The following is an 18,074-nucleotide window of genomic DNA, read 5'->3' as shown; positions in this document are numbered from 1 at the left end:
TTTATGCAGTTTGACTGACGTGTGCCTGTCTGCTAATCGCTGCTGTGTGTTTTTTCGGGTTTCAGGTGACTCCGACGCAAGTGACGGCTCTGCCCCGCCCCCTTGGCTGTAACCGCCGACGGCTGAGACCCTCACCACCCGATCGCCCTTCAACCCACACCCACACACACACACACACACACACACGCACCCACACACGCACCCCCGCTCACCGATTGTCTTAAATAAATCTCCCATAACACTGAAACAGCCTCCTGTGTGTCTGTGCTCTGCCCACTGCTGGCTAAAATCCCTACACTGGTGGAGGATGCAGGCATGAGCACAGACCCACCCATGTTTTAAAAAAAAAAAAAAAAAAAATTTTAAAAAAAGGTGTCCCCCCCCCCCTTTTGAGGGCGTCGCCCGCCGCAAAGAGTGGGACCGCGACGAGTGGCCACACCTCACCAAGAGGTGGCTCCAGCCTGACATGCACTCTGCCACCGAGGTTGTAGAGAGGGTGGCCGTGGACCGGTTCCTGAGGACCTTGCCACCCACAGAATGCCAGGCCGTGGGGATGCGAGCCCCCGGGACATCCAGGGAACTACTGACCGCCCCGGAACACACCCTGACCACCCGGGCACTCGGCAAAGAGGGACAGCACCAGCAAGGCCACCCGGACTACGGGACGCCCCAAGATGAGCCCAGCCCGACCGAGCCAGACCATGGGACACCGAAGAAGACCCAGAAAACCTGGCCGGCAGGACGTGTCCTCCCCACGCTGGATCGGCCAAAACCGCCGCAGCGAGCGAAGGAAGCACGAGTGCAACAGGCCTACCTGGCCCAAGGTAAGGTGGACACCAGGACAGAAGGTAAGCTGCACACACATTCTAACCCTCTCTCGTCTGTGTTCCAGCAGGTAAACCAGTAGAGGAACTTTGGCCAAGAGCAGAAAGAGGACAGCCGCCTGAAGAATTGCAGGGCCCAGGTGCGCCAGATCGAAGGGGTCGACCAGAGCCCGAACAAGAGACTCCCCTCCTCTTACTTTCTGGTCAAAGGAGGCTTACTGTACCACCGGACCAACCGCTGAGGGGAGACCGTGGACCTCTTGGTCGTGCCCAAAGCCAGAACGCAGGCCCTGATGCACCTGGCCCATGCCCATCCGCTCGGGGGCCACCTGGGGGCGAGAAAAACCCTGGAGAAGCTCAAGGACCGTTTTGTCTGGCCAGGCATGAACGCAGAGGTCCGGCACTTCTGTCAACAATGCCCCCAGTGCCAACGCACGGCCCCAAGGAAGCCCCCGCCAGCACCACTCATCCCGCTTCCCATCATAGGCATCCCGTTTGAGAGGATCGGCATGGACCTCGTCAGGCCGCTCCCCAGATACGCCCGAGGGCACGAGTACATATTGGTAATCGTGGACTATGCCACCAGATACCCCGAGGTGGTACCACTGCGTAAAGCCACCTCCCGGAACATCGCCAAAGAACTGGTGCTCCTGTTCAGCCGTGTGGGCATCCCAAACAACATCCTAACTGACCAAGGTACCCCATTTGTGTCAAAGCTTATGTCTGATCTGTGTTGGTTGTTGCAGGTAAAACACCTAAAGGCATCGGTCTACCACCCACAAACGGATGGGCTGGTCGAACGGTTCAACCGGACCTTAAAGCAGATGTTGTGCTGGGTGGCAGACGAGGAAGGGAGGAACTGGGACCTTCTCCTGACATACGTCCTCTTCGCCGTCCGAGAGTGCCCCCAGGCATCCACGGGCTTCACACCCTTCAAGCTCCTCTCCGGACGGCGGCTGCATGGACTGCTGGACGTGGCACGGGAAGCCTGGGAAGAACAGCCTTCCCCGTTCTGCTCGGTCATCGAGTATGTACAGGAGATGCAGGAGAAGATCGACCAAGTGGCCCCGATCATCCCGGAACATATGAGAGACGCCCAGGAGGAACAGAAACGAGTGTACAACCGCCCAACGCAACCCCGCAAGTTCCAACCTGGTGATCGGGTACTCCTGCTAGTGTCCAGCAGCTCCTGCAAATTCCTAGCTCGGTGGCAGGGCCCATATACGGTCCTCGAGAGGAGAGGTCCCGTGAATTATCGCCTGCAGCAGCCCGGTAAGCGAGCAGACACACAAACGTACCACATAAACCTGCTGAAAAGGTGGATAGAGCCAGAACCAGTACTGCCTGTGTTTGCGGCCCTACACACAGGTCACGACCAGGGCACCTTAGTCCAACTGGGCGAAGAACTCACCCCCGCCCAGAAGCAGGAGCTGACAGAGTTAGTGGGGCAATTTACCAATGTTTTTTCTACCTCCCCAGGCATGACGCAGCTGGTACAGCATGAAATCAAGACTCAGCCGGGAGTGGTGGTGCGGCAGCAGCCCTATCGGGTCCCGGAGGCCCGCCGTAGGGCTATCGAGGAGGAGGTCAGCCGGATGCTGCGGGACAACATCATAGAGGAGTCCAACAGCCCCTGGTACAGCCCTATCGTAGTCGTACCAAAGCCTGATGGAAGTATGCGCCTCTGCAATGACTTTCGGAAGCTAAACCAGGTCTCAGAGTTTGACAGTTATCCTCTCCCCTGGGTGGACGACCTAGTGGAGCGATTGGGGAGGGCTCGTTTCATCTCCACCCTGGACTTAACAAAGGGGTACTGGCAAGTGGCGCTGGCCCCAGAGGCGAGACCGAAGACGGCCTTCAGCACGGCGAACGGCCACTGGCAATACCAGGTCCTCCCCTTTGGGCTACATGGAGCTCCCGCGACGTTCCAGAGGCTGATGGACATTGTCCTGCGACCCCATCGTGCCTTCACAGCCGCCTACCTGGACGATGTGGTCATTCACTCCTCCACCTGGTCAGACCACCTGTTCCACCTGGGGGAAGTCCTGGAGGAGCTCCGGAAGGCCAGGCTGACAGCCAACCCCAAAAAGTGCCACCTGGGGCTGACCGAGGCACAGTACCTCGGGTACCATATTGGCTGGGGCTTACTCAAGCCACAGGCGAAGAAAATTGAGGCAGTAAAGGGTTATCCTCGACCTTCGACAAAAAAACAGGTACGTGCCTTCCTGGGGTTGGCGGGGTACTACCGTAGGTTTGTACCTAACTTCTCCTCTCTAGCCTCCCCCTCTCAGATCTCACAAAGAAGGGCCAGCCGGACCGGGTGAAATGGTCTACAGACGCAGAGCGGGCATTCCAGGACCTGAAGGAAGCCCTCCCCAGCGCCCCCATACTACGTAACCCGGACTTCGCCCTCCCATTCACCGTGCACACAGATGCGTCAGAAACCGGGCTGGGCGCGGTCCTCTCACAGACCTTCGACGGGGAGGAGCACCCGGTCCTCTACATTAGTCGAAAGTTCTTCCCCAGCAGAGAGGAAATATGCGGCCGTGGAGAGGGAGGCACTAGCAATAAAGGGGGGCATAGAGGAACTACCGCACTACCTGGCTGGGCGGAACTTCGTCCTGGTGACAGAGCACGCCCCACTCCAGTGGATGGCCAAGGCCAAGGACACTAACGCCCGGGTGACTCGGTGGTTCCTCTCCCTACAAGATTTCTTATTCCAGGTCCAGCAGGGACCCAACACGGAAATGCAGATGGCCTCTCAAGACGGGACGCCCTGTGGGCCCGACACGCGGCGGCAGTAGGCTCGGAGCTGGGGGGGGGTACTGTGGTGCCAGGCCGGTAGCCGGGGCACAGGAAACAAAGATCGCTCCTTGCGCGACTGCTGCAGTGGCACAGAAGAGACAGTTCCGCTTCAGCGCCACCAAATGTTTTGGACGGCCAGAGAGCACGTGGCGGCGGGGTGGGGCTGCCAACACACCCACGGCTCGTGAATGGTGCACCGTGCGGAAGAATTCCACCATCCAGCAAGCGAGGGGAGAGTATAAAAGGGCGATATTCCACTCGCAGCGAGAGAGAAGTATCTCCAAGCATGTGCGCAAATCTCTGGCGTGTTTTATGCAGTTTTGCCGACGCGTGCCTCTCTGCTAATCGCTACTGTGTGTTTTGTTCAGGTTTCAGGCGACCCCGACGCGAGTGACTGCTCCGCCCTGCCCCTTAGCTGTAACCGCCGACGGCTGAGACCCTTACCGCCAGATCGCCCTTCAACCCACACACACACACACGCACCCACACGCGCACCCACACACGCACCCCCACTCACCGATTGTCTTAAATAAATCTCCCATAACACTGAAACAGCCTCCTGTGTGTCTGTGCTCCGCCCACCGCTGGCTAAAATCCCTACAGTACATAGCTGTTACCACCACATACCTTCATCTCACATCTCGGCATTAAGAAATGACTTTAAAAGCACAGAATGCAACAAGGTAGTAACACCATTTCCAATACCACCACACCTCTGACCAGCAGCATCCCTAAGGGCGTAGTGCTCAATACACTTAAAAGCTTTTTAAAAACTCATGAGTGGGGTTTTACTATTGTATTTTATGTCCTAGAATAAAACATGAAAATATTTTGAGCTTGTGTTCACCACAGACCTTATTTCAGGCTTTCAATCAAAATCCCATAAAAAAAAAAAAAAATCCACTGACTTTGCCACGATGGAATCGGAAAGGCTAAAATGCGAACTCGTTTCCAGGTTTTGGCGTACAAAATGATGTCATCCCTGCACCGCTCTAAGGTGACTGGCTGCAAGTTTAAGAAACGTTTGATTTGATCTGCAGTGAAGTTTCCTATGACCGGAGGACGAACTTTAAACGTCAATATCGCAGTCGATCACGTTCATGTAATCGTGAGCAGTCAAAATCATAATAGAGATCGATATTTGATTAATTGTGTAGCCCTAATGGAATTTCCACAAAACAAGTTTAGGTCCTGCTCTCACTTACGTTATAACAGCTATAAACAGTGGTTCCCTCACAAGCCTCTCCTTTTTGTCACTCTCTCTCTTGAAGTAAATAAGACAAAAAATGCAGCTCGTCATGTTATTGATTAACCTCAAAGCCCTAAAGGCTTTCGCCTTACAGTTTCACCTCTGACAATTACAAATCGCTGACGCTGCAGACTTCCAAAAAACGCTAAATGTACATCCCACCAAAACCCTCACCATTTCAACAACTGCATACATTTTAAAATTCATTTAGCTGCAAGGTTTGCTGTAAGTATCCATCCACCCATCTTCTGTACCGCTTAACCTTCTTCAGGCTCACGGGGAAACCTGGAGCCTATAACAGGGAACATCGGGCACAAGGTGGTGTACACCTGGACAGGGTGCCTATCCATCGCAGGGCACAATCACGTATGCATTCACATACCCACTCACACACTACGGACACTTTGGACATGCCAATCAGCCTACCATGCAGGTCTTTGGACTGGGGGAGGAAACCGGAGTACCCGGAGGAAACCCCCGCAGCACGGGGAGAACATGCAAACTCCACACACACAGGGCCACGGTGGGAATCGAATCCCTGACCCTGGAGGTGTGAGGCGAACGCACTAAACACTAAGCCACCATGCGCCCCCTGTAAGTATCTATATGCATTAGAACGAGTGCATTAATATAAACCTTGCAGTTGGAGCTACTGTCCAAATTATGTTTTTGCAGAACATTAAATCAACATCTGACCAATCAGAGAATTCGACAGTGCTGTGCTCAAGTCTCATGTAACGTGAAGATTTGTTCAGCTTTTGGAAGGTTACATGAGCCTATGTTGTATGTTGGAGTTGAGGAAAAAGGACTAAGCTACTTAACCCTTTCCTTAAACCTTTGGTGGAGGTATTCTAGATAACACTGCAGACACATTGAAGGTTTTCTTTGAACATTTTCAGCAGACTTCCCAATATCGTATTGAGTTACACACAAGCCTGGGATTGAGTGCATTGGCAGGTTTCCAGTCTTTTATCCTCTCCATCAGAACACTGTCAGGACAGCATTTAGCCCGAGAAAAGAACAGGAAATGCCAAGCGTTCATACAGTATTGAAGAACTCACAGCAGTTCCCATGGATAAATCTCCTAAACAAACAAACAAGTGAGTTGACGGTAAGAGTGCATTTTCCTTTCTACGAAAATAGAAGAGCACGATCAGTCCGATGTGAAACTGATTATATTGAGTCTATTATATATTACATTATGTTATATTAGATACGAGTCATATTTACAATTCTAAACTCTTCTCTACTCCCACATGTACATTAGCTAATTTCTTGTTAATGCATTTCTTTAATTAGGTTGTTGTAGTTCATGTTATGAACAAATGATTTTCAGATCTCTTGGCCAATTATAGCAATTATAAAAAAAGAAAATTAGAAGTAGAAACTGGCTGAGCTTTTCTACCCAATATACCGTTAACATTCTCACTCTCTCCATTTGCTGTCAAGCAGGAAGAATTGGACATGGGTCGAGGGTAGAACTGTTCTCACTTTACAGACTTCACACAGACTTTACGAAATGGACTTGTGTTTCAGCCCTGAGCGCAGCAAAACATATTGCAAGAGAGCAGATATTTTTGGCTGCGTTAACTTTGCAAATCTGTTGACATGAAGATAATAAAGTGGTATGCGGGCAACTCCGCTTGCATAATCTTGCTTAAAGAATATAAGTGCACAAATGAGGAGCTGGTCACTTCATCTGAGAATACATACAAACCAAGCTTCCAGTCCCTCCAGGAAGTCACGATTTTGCAATTGCAGAAATTAGTGTAAAAATCAAGGAAACTCCTCAATATTCTGAGAACCTTGAAAGTTTTCAAAATTACCACAGATTATCTGCAGATTTGGGCCAAGACGGGTCATGTGACATCATCAAAACGCTCATTCAGCCAGAGTCCTCTTTGATTCATGTGCCTCAAACACAAGTACAGCTTAAAAGGTCTCATTTACTAATAAACATCATTGCGAAAGAATGTGCAAAACAATTTCGTGGAATTTCACCAAGTCAAGTAGTTTTCTGCAAAATTGATTGATTGATTTATTTTTTAATTAAGCATTTTTGGCCACAACAACCACAAAAAAAAACTGCAAAATCCTGTATCGACTGAGGACTGAGCTTCGTGTGTGTTTTCATCCACAAATTAAAAAAAAATACAGATTTTTGTGGAACATTCAGTATACAGTCCATCCAAGAGAGGACAGAGAAAAGAAAATAAGGATTGGGAGAAGAGTGTAGATTACATACTGGAGCAAAGTAAATAAAGTCACAAGGTGAACAGACTCGTAGATTCAACTACAGAGAGTGAGGGCAGGAAGAGTTCATCCCTTGTTAATTCTAACTGCCACCGTATGTGACCCTGAAACGTAATTAAAACAACACACTTATCTGTGTCATCAAACATGCTGTACAGAGAGACCAGCATCAAAAAAGTTATATAAATAAATAAATAAATAAATTTGAAAAATGGAGAAAAGACAGAAACACAGAACTTCAACAGAAAACACAAAGAATCTCAAAGCAGATAGCCTGAGCACAAGAGAGCACGTTTATCCCTCGTGTGCTGATAAGAGACTCGCTGCCTCAAAGCCTCTACTGCCATTTAAGCTGTGTGTATTATCTAACTAAAAGAGCATCCCTGGGAATGCCATGTCTTTTTGAAAATGACTTATTTCTTCAGAAGCAGCATGGTGCAGTGAAGCAAATACACAGGCAATGTATTACATTCTGTGTGTACACAATTGTTTTTTTTCAAATCAACGGTCTTGCATAACAATAAGTCTGTCAAGTTGAAAAATGTCTAGTCAAATGCAGAGTTACTTGTGTGTCCATAATGTTAAAATGCTTAAAATGTTAAACTCAGACATGTGTAGCATCTGAGAAGCAGGGAAGTGCCGATTAAGCGGATGTGGCATTGTTTAGGTGATAGCCTCCGGTATTTGTACCTCTCACACATTCAGAGAGTGTGTGTGTGTGTGTGTGTGTGTGTGTGTGTGTGTGTGTGTGTGTGCGTGTGTGTGTGTGTTGACAGTTTGAACAATAGGAAATGAAGCAAACTTCAGCTAGACTTCTCCAGTTTAGCTTTCCTTATTTGCGCTCTCCTTCGCCTAACCACTGCTCCTTTTCATCAGACCCATTCTACATGAATGGTTCTTCGGGATCGACAGAAGTTGTCACGACAACCACAAAACCAAAACACAAAGATCTGTGACCCTTTTCTGCACTGAGCGCAGAACATGTTTAAACACCGGTCAGAGAAATTAAACAGGCTATAGACCTTTAATGAATGAATTCAGAACATTTGCCAAATAAATAAGGGCATGTAAATGGACATTGCTAATTTTTATTCCATTATAAATGTCATTCTAAATAAGAGGTGAAAGCAGGAGAGCACGAGTTCTTCACCTGGAAACGGGAAATGAGCAACCACGAAACAATGGACTGCCAGGATAGAGTTTCACAGTTTCCACTGATATGAAAGGAAAGATGATAATGTTCTAATTAAGTATCAGAATGGGGAAAAATATGATCATTGATGACTTCGAAGATTGAGAGGGATGTTTGAATGAGGAAAAAGAAAACTTAAGCATCACGATAGTTAGTTAAATCATACACATCCTCATCATCATCCTCCTCCTCCTCATCCACCTCTTCCTCATCATCCTCACCATCCTCCTCCTCATCATCTTCCTCCTCCTCCTCATCAGGATACAAAGTCAAGATTACACAGATCTGAATATCTGAATACATCAGCAGCGCTCATCTTCTGGGCGTCCTATATAAAACTGCCTTCGTATTCTTCTGTGCTGACACAATCTACGGCTACATTCACGTTGCAGGCCAGTCTTGTTCTTTATATGTGAACCAGATGTGTCTGAAAATTCAGCGTGACTTGTTCACACCGTCATTAATCATGATTTAGGCCACTTTCACATGAGCCAATGAAATCAAACACTGTCTGATATGTCTGAACATGCCGATCAGAATTTTATCTCAATCCCATTTCACATTCATCATGAGCTCGGCTAAAGTTCTCGGGTGTCAAATCTCTCCAGATTTACACATGTTGACTGGAGTCGTTGACTATGAGCAAAGAAACAGACACCATACACTGGCTATCTTTCACAGGTGTTCAGCGAGAGCGTGAAACTTTCATGCAGTAAAAACAAATTAGCACATCTTTAGCTATCAAACATTAATCAAAGTAATGTGCTTTATTATTTTATTTATTTATTTATTTTTTAAGAAGTGAGGCGCACAGTGCTCAAAAACAAGAGCAAGAAATAGTGAGAATGTTTAAACTCATGTGATGAGATTAACGCACGTTTCTTTTGGTTACATTTCTGCCAACTTCGCTGAGCCAAAAACAGAATTACATTAAAAAAACATGATTAATTAAGATAAATAAGTACTCTTTTCCTGTGTGCGCTCATTTTTAAGGATGATGATGATTTAACGATAAGGATTCAGATATTAGATTAATTTATATATATTACATTTATATATATATATATATATATATATGTATATATATATATATATATATATATATATATATATATATATGTATATATGAGTGTGTGTGTGTGTGTGTGTGTGTGTGTATAGAACTTTTTTTCGCGGTAAATATATTTCCGATGAGATTATTCACGTGAAATTTTCACCAGACTTTGGTATTAACTCAAAAAAATCCACACGTATAAAGAAATCCAAACATTAAAGTCCGTATATTAAGTTATGTGTAATAAAGCGGAATGACACAGAGTATGAGTTAAAGCTGATGTCTGGTGAAAATTTCATGTGAATAGCCTCACTGGAAATCTATTTACTGAAAAAAAAATGTTGACGTGTCCACCACTGTACATTATTCTATTTCGTGGCCCAGCAATGTTAAAAGAAAGTACATGAATTACTTGAACTAAGTAATTAATGTTACCTTTTAAATATTCAGTTCAGTTAAATCGATGACAAAGAAGTATAGCGAGTGTTTTGTTTTCTACTCGGAGAAAGAGAACAGAAGAACACCCTTTCAGTCATGTAAGAATGAACCCATTAGGATGACATCGCTATGGTCCCTGGAAGGACGAGGGATTAGTCAAACAGTGTGTTTTACAGACAGGCAATTTTTAAAGATTGCTGAGTTGTCTGTGGTCTGTTAAAAGCTGTGTCTAATTTAGCTGGAACGGAAAATGTATCCACAAAGCATTGGTCTGGATCTAAGCAAACTCATGTGTTTTCAACTGATACTAATTAGATGTCCTCAGCGCAGGCTATGACCTGACTGCAAGCCCGAGTGCTCATGTCCAATTTACCGGCCAAATATGACTTTTTTTAGGTTATTCATATTATCTTTTTAATGTGGATGATATCCAACACGCATCTGAAAAGATTACACTACACACGATTAGAGTATGAAAAAAGCCTGGGTTTATATTCGGCAGACAAATACTGCATGTCCTAAAAGAATTCTTTGGTCGTGATTCAACGACGACAGGAAAGCGTTCACCCTTTCATCGGGAGATCACGAGCTTAATTCCCTACAATGTTACATCTATCCATGGCCAGGAGCCAAGAAAGTAAAACTGGCTGTGCACTCTGAGTGGGAAAGATGGCATACTTTGGCCCTCACCTGTCAATCACAGCAACACTAGCCAATGGTGGGCGTCTGTGAACTTATGTATGTGGAAGAATGGCTGGTCGCTGTTGTATGATACAGGAGAGCTGGCTGGTCGTGTGGAACTGGCAGATTACCAAATTCTAGAAAATGGGGGGGGGGGGGTCACCACTAAGAGGACAGCACAGGATTACATGAAACTCTAGGGACAGCTATACAGCTAACAATCTTTTATGATTAAGATTATGTTAGGGGGCCGGGGGGCTTAGTGGTTAGCACGTTTGCCTCGCACCTCCGGAGTTGGGGGTTTGAATCCCACCCTGTGCGCGCAGTTTGTATTTTCTCCCCGTGCTTCGGAGGTTTCCTCCAGGTACTCTGGTTTCCTCCCCCAATCCAAAGACATGTGCTACAGGCTGACTGACATTTCCAAATTCTACGTAGTGCGTGAATGTGTGTGTGTGAATGTGTGTGTGATTGTGCCCTGTGATGGGTTGGCACCCCGTCCAGGTTGCCCCCTGCCTTGGACCCCAAGTTCCCTTGGATATGCTCCAGGCTCCGTGCGATTCTGTGTCGGATAAGCGGTATGGAAAATGAGTCAGTCCGTACAGGATTTCGCAGAGGTGCTTTTTTTTGTTTTTTGTTGGTGTTTTTTGCTCAATTGTGCTGTGGCCTTTTTTATATTATTTGTGATACAACTTGTAAAGTTTTCTGTACTTTTTTTTTTTTTTTAGAGAAAACTATTTGAATTGGCTAAATTGCAATTGCACGTCTTTTATGAACTGCTCCAACCTTCTCTTCTCCTTGAGCTTTCTCTAGACACAACATTGCTACTATTATACCAAGGGATTGTTTATATTTATGCAATCTGTCAAGTTCACACTGTGTGGTTGATGATTTAAGCAGAATGTATTAACTTTGCTTAATCGCAGGTCTGCCATTAGAATATTTTCATCGTATAATCTGGCGTGGGGAACACGTTAGTTCACAGTGTGTTATAGAATTCAGCCAAGATGTTTTGGGATCATCTTGTACAGTGTAATACACAATAATCTCCTGAAGTCACACAGTATAAAACAGGCGTAGGCGAAACCGCATATTACTGATTTCAACCTAAACCGATTGCACGACTTTGAGCCATCAGAGGGACGTGTTAAAAAAATAAATGATCAAAATTGTTACTCAATTTTCCCACGGTCAGATTTGGAAGCTGTATTAATCATCATAGAGAAAAATCTGAGTCACAAAAGCCAACTTGTACTCACCTAAACCATAATTTCATCCATTAGATGTTCCACGCCGATAAAGAAGTCATTTGTTTATAAAATGAAGACGTTTCATTACAACAAAGTCATACAGAATGTATGAGAAGGAGCAAAAGGAAGAGTTCTGTTGAAGGGTGTGTCAATCTTGTTATATCAGTGAGGTGCCGAGTCCGAGTTGAGACACGTTTTCTCGTGATTTACTGTTAGACCTACGGCTGTGGAAACAGGGTCAACCTGACATGACAGTACAGTCGAACTGCAACATACAAAACAGCAGCAGGCGATATGAAGCCTCACTGTTCTCCGGTACAGCCATCACAAAAAAAAAGTTAACTATCCATTACTAAACAAAGCAGATATCACCTTCCACATCTGCATAAAGTAGAACCAGAAATCTGCCAATCAGGGCAAAGAGAAAGTGCTTCAAAATAATCATAAACTGTTCTACATTGCACTCGACAGGGTGTGGCAGAGTGAATGCACTGGCAGTGATTAAAAAAGGAAAATAAAAGGAATAACAAAATGAAAAATTTAAGGGTGTCCCTGATTCCCTGAGTAGGACAGGTGATACCGCACCATTCTGTCAAATCTGGTACCTTACAACCTGTGCTCCCTGTGGCATTTTAGCATTAAGAAGAAAAAACACTAACAAAAACAAGCACAACACATGCTTGCAAACAAATAAAAACACTAAACATGCCCAATGTAAAAAAACAAAAAAAATAAAAACTAGGTTCCAAACACAGGAGGTCCCTGTTATTTGATTACTGTTAAACATTAACTGGCTGAGCAGAAATTCTTCTAGTGCGCACTCATTATACTGTACACTTCATTACTCCGTTCAGTACGTTCATTTAGCTTCAAGGCAAATGAGTAGGGTTTAGTTACAAACATTAAACGTTCTTGACTCATGCTTGTTCCAATAACATGCAATGAAAAGGAATGGACTGGAAGCGCTGCTCTCACCTAATAACCAAACCCTGACAGACAAGCAGTAGATAAACCTGCATGGGAACAGGCTCACAGGTCAAGATCTACACAGATCACAGAGTCAATGATAAATTCAGTGACCTTTCAAAATGAACACAACACCTTCAGATCTGGACCATGACTGGTATCAATAACTATTTAATGCCATCCATTATAATTATTAGGAGAATGAATTTTTGAATATGAGCTCTTGGGTCAGATTTGGCGTTTCTTACATAATCCATGATGGCCCAGCTATTATCCATTACAATACTATCAATGATGTCATCTATCAGAATCTGAAACATTTCTTTGCCCAGGCACACAACACCAAATCCCTTAATGTTATTCTTTATTCATTAAGGAATGGTTAAGACAAAAGTAATCCAAATAGTTCATGACAATTGGAGTCACACAGCCAGGCCTAACTACAGGGTTTAGAAGTGATGAATGTTGTGGCACTGAATTCTGCATGAACCCATATATTATTACTGAACCTCACACAGCATGGCTATTGAAAACTGCACACTCACCAGTTCCAACCACAGGCTGTGTTATTAATCGTGCTGTTCTCTACAGGCCACCAGAGTCACCAAGACAACCAAGGCATCATAAAAATGTCCCCGCTGTGATCTACGAGTCCATTGACAAACATAAACCCCATTTTATTAGTGCTGGAGAATGAGCCAAAGAACTCTGCCATTAAGTTTCATTCATATGGCCACTTGGGGTGCTTGCGGCAAAGTGGCTCTACTTGGGCATAGTATTTGTGCAGTATTTGTTTTAACCTTATTATCATTACAGGGCTGGAGGAAGTCCTCTAGCACAATAATTAGGGATGCTCCAATCGGCCGTCAATCAGTATCGGCCAATAATCACAGTCTATGACTCGACTGGTAGTCTCTAAATTTGGCCAATCTCACAAACCGATAGCAATTTGATGACATAAAACATGTGAAGACGTTAAACTTGAGCGCTGCAGACATGTAGAGCTGCAACAATTTTTGATGCACAAAAATCTTTATATCCAAAATTCTCCACTGTTTAAGGGCTTGGGGAAACTGGTGCGAGTTGCTTAAAAGATTTAGTTTAATTCCAGTTTATTGTCATTACATGCTGTGTTTGCGCGATACAGAATAATTCTGTCATTTATTACAACAGAAGTGTATACATGGTGATAAACAGTGTAGTGCAAGTAATATCTGTAATGTCTAATTAAAACACTATTATCAAATTAAACATAAGTAAAATAATATGGTTAAAGTCAGTGAGTAACAGAAACCACAAGGTGCAGTGAAAGTGAGATTTTATTATTAATTTAGGACTGTAGCTTAATTCAGTGCTTTTTGTGCATCCATTAAATTAATGCATAAATACTTATTTATACATATATATAAACAAACAGTTGTGTCAATGTAAAGTTTTATCATTTTTATACGTGTTTATATTTGTAACACTCAGTCTGTGGATTCTATTTTAAATAAATGAAATAAAATAGTACTGAAAGTTTGCCCCCCCATCCGATTAATCGAAAAAAATAATCGTCTGATTAATCGACTGTGAAAGCAGTCATTAGTTGCAGCCCTGCAGTCATGTCATCACCAGTGTGGAATTATTATGAGGTCCCAAGAAACAATGAAAAATTCGCCATTTGCCATGGATTTTTAAAAACCTATTATAATGTTCATTGTAAAATGTTGTGCTTATTTATTTCACTTTCAATTAAAACAATCTACAACATTACTGTAAAAAATATAACCAAGGCAACTTCTGTGGTATTAATTTATCTGGGGAAAAAAGGTTAACAGTAACGGTCAACAGAAAGCATACATATCACTTATATAAAGCTTAAACGATCGGGATCGGTATCGACATCAGCCGATCATGACGACAAGACAAGTAATCGGTATTGGCTGCAAGAGTCCTGATTGGAGCATCCCTAACAATAACACCTAAAGTCATTTTTAAAAAAATTATAAATAAATAAATCCAGCAGGATGACGATATCACCTCTAAAATCCGTTGTGCAATTATATCAAAACTTCATACATTTCAAATGGTAATACGCAACAAATCATCACTCAACCATGAAGGCTGTCTTATCTGGGTTTAAAAACGGACTCATCTGCCACACAATGGACGTTCTGTAGTGGCTGTAACGGTCAGGTCAGTGCCCCTGTTCTCTTCCTTCAAAATCAACAGCATGTGCTCAACACCTGTTATCTGCCATCTGGCCATGGGAACCACTTAAGTTGGAGAAAACTGTTCAGACTCAATGACAAGAATGAATCTTTAAGTATGTAACAGCCAGGTTTAAAAGCCCGTCATTACGCAGTGTCCTCAGATGTGTAATGAGACGGAAATGAAATCATTTTCAAAACAAGTGTACCAGGAGAAAACAGCACAACTATTAAATAAACTTAAGCACATGTATAACCCAAATGACTCCACAAGCACAAGAGTGATACGACTAGGGATGTGTGATAAGTAAGGAATAAAACTGAAGTGCTGTGATGTCTTAGCCAAAGGTTGATTATTTTCCAATAACAGCATGGCAAAGTATTCCTCGTGTACCAGAACAACTTCCCAGCAATAACATTTTTTATTATTGAAAGAAAGACATCATTTATAGATAAAGTCCAACATTGTAGAACATCCAGCAAACAAGTTCCTCTTATCACTTATGTTATAACAGCTGTACAGTCATTTCATTATCGGTTATTAACTTTTTCCCCTCTCGGTCTTGAATTAATAACACTTCTGAAAACCTTCCAGTGTGTGAACATTTACTTACAGCTTTATCTCAGACAGTTACAAAGCACTGACACTGGGGACTCGGTCCAAATAAATGCTAAATAAACGTCTCCTCTCAGAATATGTCATCGCATTGACAATTACACACGTTTAATCCATTTATGAGTAGACTCCAAAGTCATTCAGTGACATTAAGTAAGTCTAAGTATGTTAGCAAAGCTTCAGAACAGTTGAGCCACACTCCAATATCCACACTATAATATTCATCCATTAATCCGTCTTCTATACCGCTTATCCTACAGTCACGGGGAGCGGGGAGCCTGGATCCCATGGTACACGGGGCACAAGACAAGGGACACACCGGGACAGGGTGCCAATGGATCGTACTTCACAAGCACACACACACACACACACACACACACACACAGCAGACAATTTAGAGATGACAGGGAGAGGAAACCAAAGTACCCGGAGGAAACCCCCGAAACATGGGGAGAATGTGCACACAGGGTGGAGATGGGATACGAATCCCCAACCCCAGAGTTGTGAGGCAAATGTGCTAACCACCAAGCCACCACTAGAATATGAAATCTAAAAATATGTTCACCGAACAGAAAAAATGCATTCGGAAGGAAACCGATCGAGCCAAAAACAGATTTTAAGGTCCAAACATTTGCGGACCACCAAGAGTATGAGCTCAAGCCTACTAAATCTGATAAACACAGGAAGGTCTAATCTACTGAATCTGACCGACACAGGAAGGTCTAATCTACTGAATCTGACCAACACAGGAAGGTCTAATCTACTGAATCTGACCAACACAGGAAGGTCTAATCTACTGAATCTGACCAACACAGGGAGGTCTAATCTACTAAAGCAGACAAAGACAGGAAGGTCTAATCTACTAAAGCAGACAAAGACAGGAAGGTCTAATCTACTAAAGCAGGCCAACACAGGAAGGTCTAATCTACTGAAGCAGACCAACACAGGAAGGTCTACTGTACAAAATCAGACCAACACAGGAAGGTCTACTCTACAAAATCAGACCAACACAGGAAGGTCTAATCTACTAAATCAGACCAACACAGGAAGGTCTACTCTACTAAATCAGGTCCATTCTGTAATAACAAGTTGCACTGTACAGTGAAGAGGAGCGCCTTAATTCCACACCACCCCCCTATACACACACAGAGACAGAGACAGAGACACACACACACACACACACACACACACACACACAGAGAGAGAGCCCTAATGACTCAGATCCATGTGGAAAAAGATTCGGTGGGCTGGTTAACTTTCAAACTATCCGAGCTCCTATAAAACCCATCCAACTCGTCTCATGGTGACCGCTCCACTCCCTCCTACATAATAAAGATTGTGCTGTAAACTCCACACCACACACTGGCTCAGATTCGCGCACACACAGAGCTCAGCTTCGCGCACGCGCACACACGCACGCGCACAGCTCGGCTTCACCGTGGTTAGTTCTTCCTTTAAATCCACACAGTTCCTGACACTACCTGGTTTTACATGGATAGTCTACCTGGTTTGTGATACTTCTAAGGTTAACGGAATTAAAGTTCTTCAGCACACTGTTAGAGGAAATAAGACTAATGTTTTGAACAACATACAGATAGTTAAAAGTTTCAGTAAGTTTACATTTCAAGTCGTAAATAAAGCAGTAAAATGCTGCGCGAGGTGAAACCCCGGCTGAAGTGAAGTGAGTATCCAGGGACGCCACTGAAGTTAACCTCAGCGTCTCAGCGGTTACACACAGCGTACTCAGAAACGCATAAAAACTAAACAGCCAAGCAGTTAAATCTAACTTCTTTTTATTTAAGACTTGTCTGTGGTTCAGAAAGTGACCGTTATTTGTCCACTGGCGGTTTAAAAGAAAATCCCTGATGAACTTTAACCTGTCAAAAAGACTTCTCTTCGGCTAATAAGTTAACCACAAATTTCAACACGTTAAAAGTTTTTACACACACTAAATAAACCACATATGATGTTTAATTTAAACAAACACTCTTTCCACACCAAGCTCTCACTTCCCTGTTTAACAGGAGACAAGTCCCGGCACATTCCTGTTCTCCTGACCAAGTTAGCAAGCTAGTTACATTTCACATCATAAAATGAACGAGTACATTAGCGGAGCGTTTTATCCAAACTACACAACTTCTTCCTGAAGTGCGATAAACTCATAATAACCCGTTGGCAAACACATTCTAGACGTCTATATCTCTTAAAAAAAAACAACAACAACAACTTTAATAAATACCTGTTTTGTATCATGAATTATCCGGCAGAGAAAAACTTTCCCATGCGCTTTACCTCTCCGTGTGAATTCTCAAGGGCTGGGAGTCAATCCCTATAAGAGTCGACTCTCCCAACACAAGCGTTGGAAAACAAGAGTCGACACAAAAGAGTTGGAGTCGATTCCAAACGGGTGAAATTGATTCAGTTTAAGCTCGCGCACAGAACATGGCAGAAAAAAATGGCAGTTTTTCGTTATGTCGCAAATTTTTTAGTAAATGTGTCAAAACCCCTTGTCACTCGAACTATTAATGAAAATAATGTATTGTGTACTTAAGTAGTA

The 18,074-nt window shown here is 43.9% G+C and overlaps 2 protein-coding genes across 4 annotated transcripts in view; one reads left to right on the top strand and one right to left on the bottom strand.

Annotated features, from left to right (window-relative positions):
* The window catches only part of tanc1b (tetratricopeptide repeat, ankyrin repeat and coiled-coil containing 1b), a 157,591-nt gene extending 139,641 nt beyond the window's left edge, over nucleotides 1-17,950 (bottom strand). For all 3 annotated transcript variants that reach the window (XM_053627140.1, XM_053627141.1, XM_053627142.1), the window contains exon 1: nucleotides 17,757-17,950. The gene's annotated coding sequence lies outside the window, so the exon portion shown is untranslated. The remainder of the gene's footprint in view (nucleotides 1-17,756) is intronic.
* spc25 (SPC25 component of NDC80 kinetochore complex) overlaps nucleotides 5,756-18,074 on the top strand; it is a 25,489-nt gene continuing 13,170 nt past the window's right edge. Inside the window, exon 1 of the mRNA XM_053627145.1 lies at nucleotides 5,756-5,989. Coding sequence (XP_053483120.1) covers nucleotides 5,906-5,989 — 84 coding nt within the window. The 5' untranslated portion in view covers nucleotides 5,756-5,905. The remainder of the gene's footprint in view (nucleotides 5,990-18,074) is intronic.

Source organism: Ictalurus furcatus, chromosome 6 (genome assembly GCF_023375685.1).
Source record: "Ictalurus furcatus strain D&B chromosome 6, Billie_1.0, whole genome shotgun sequence".
Classification (NCBI taxonomy): Eukaryota; Metazoa; Chordata; class Actinopteri; order Siluriformes; family Ictaluridae; genus Ictalurus; species Ictalurus furcatus.
Note: the sequence above shows the minus strand (reverse complement) of the source record. Positions and strands in the feature narration are given on the sequence as shown.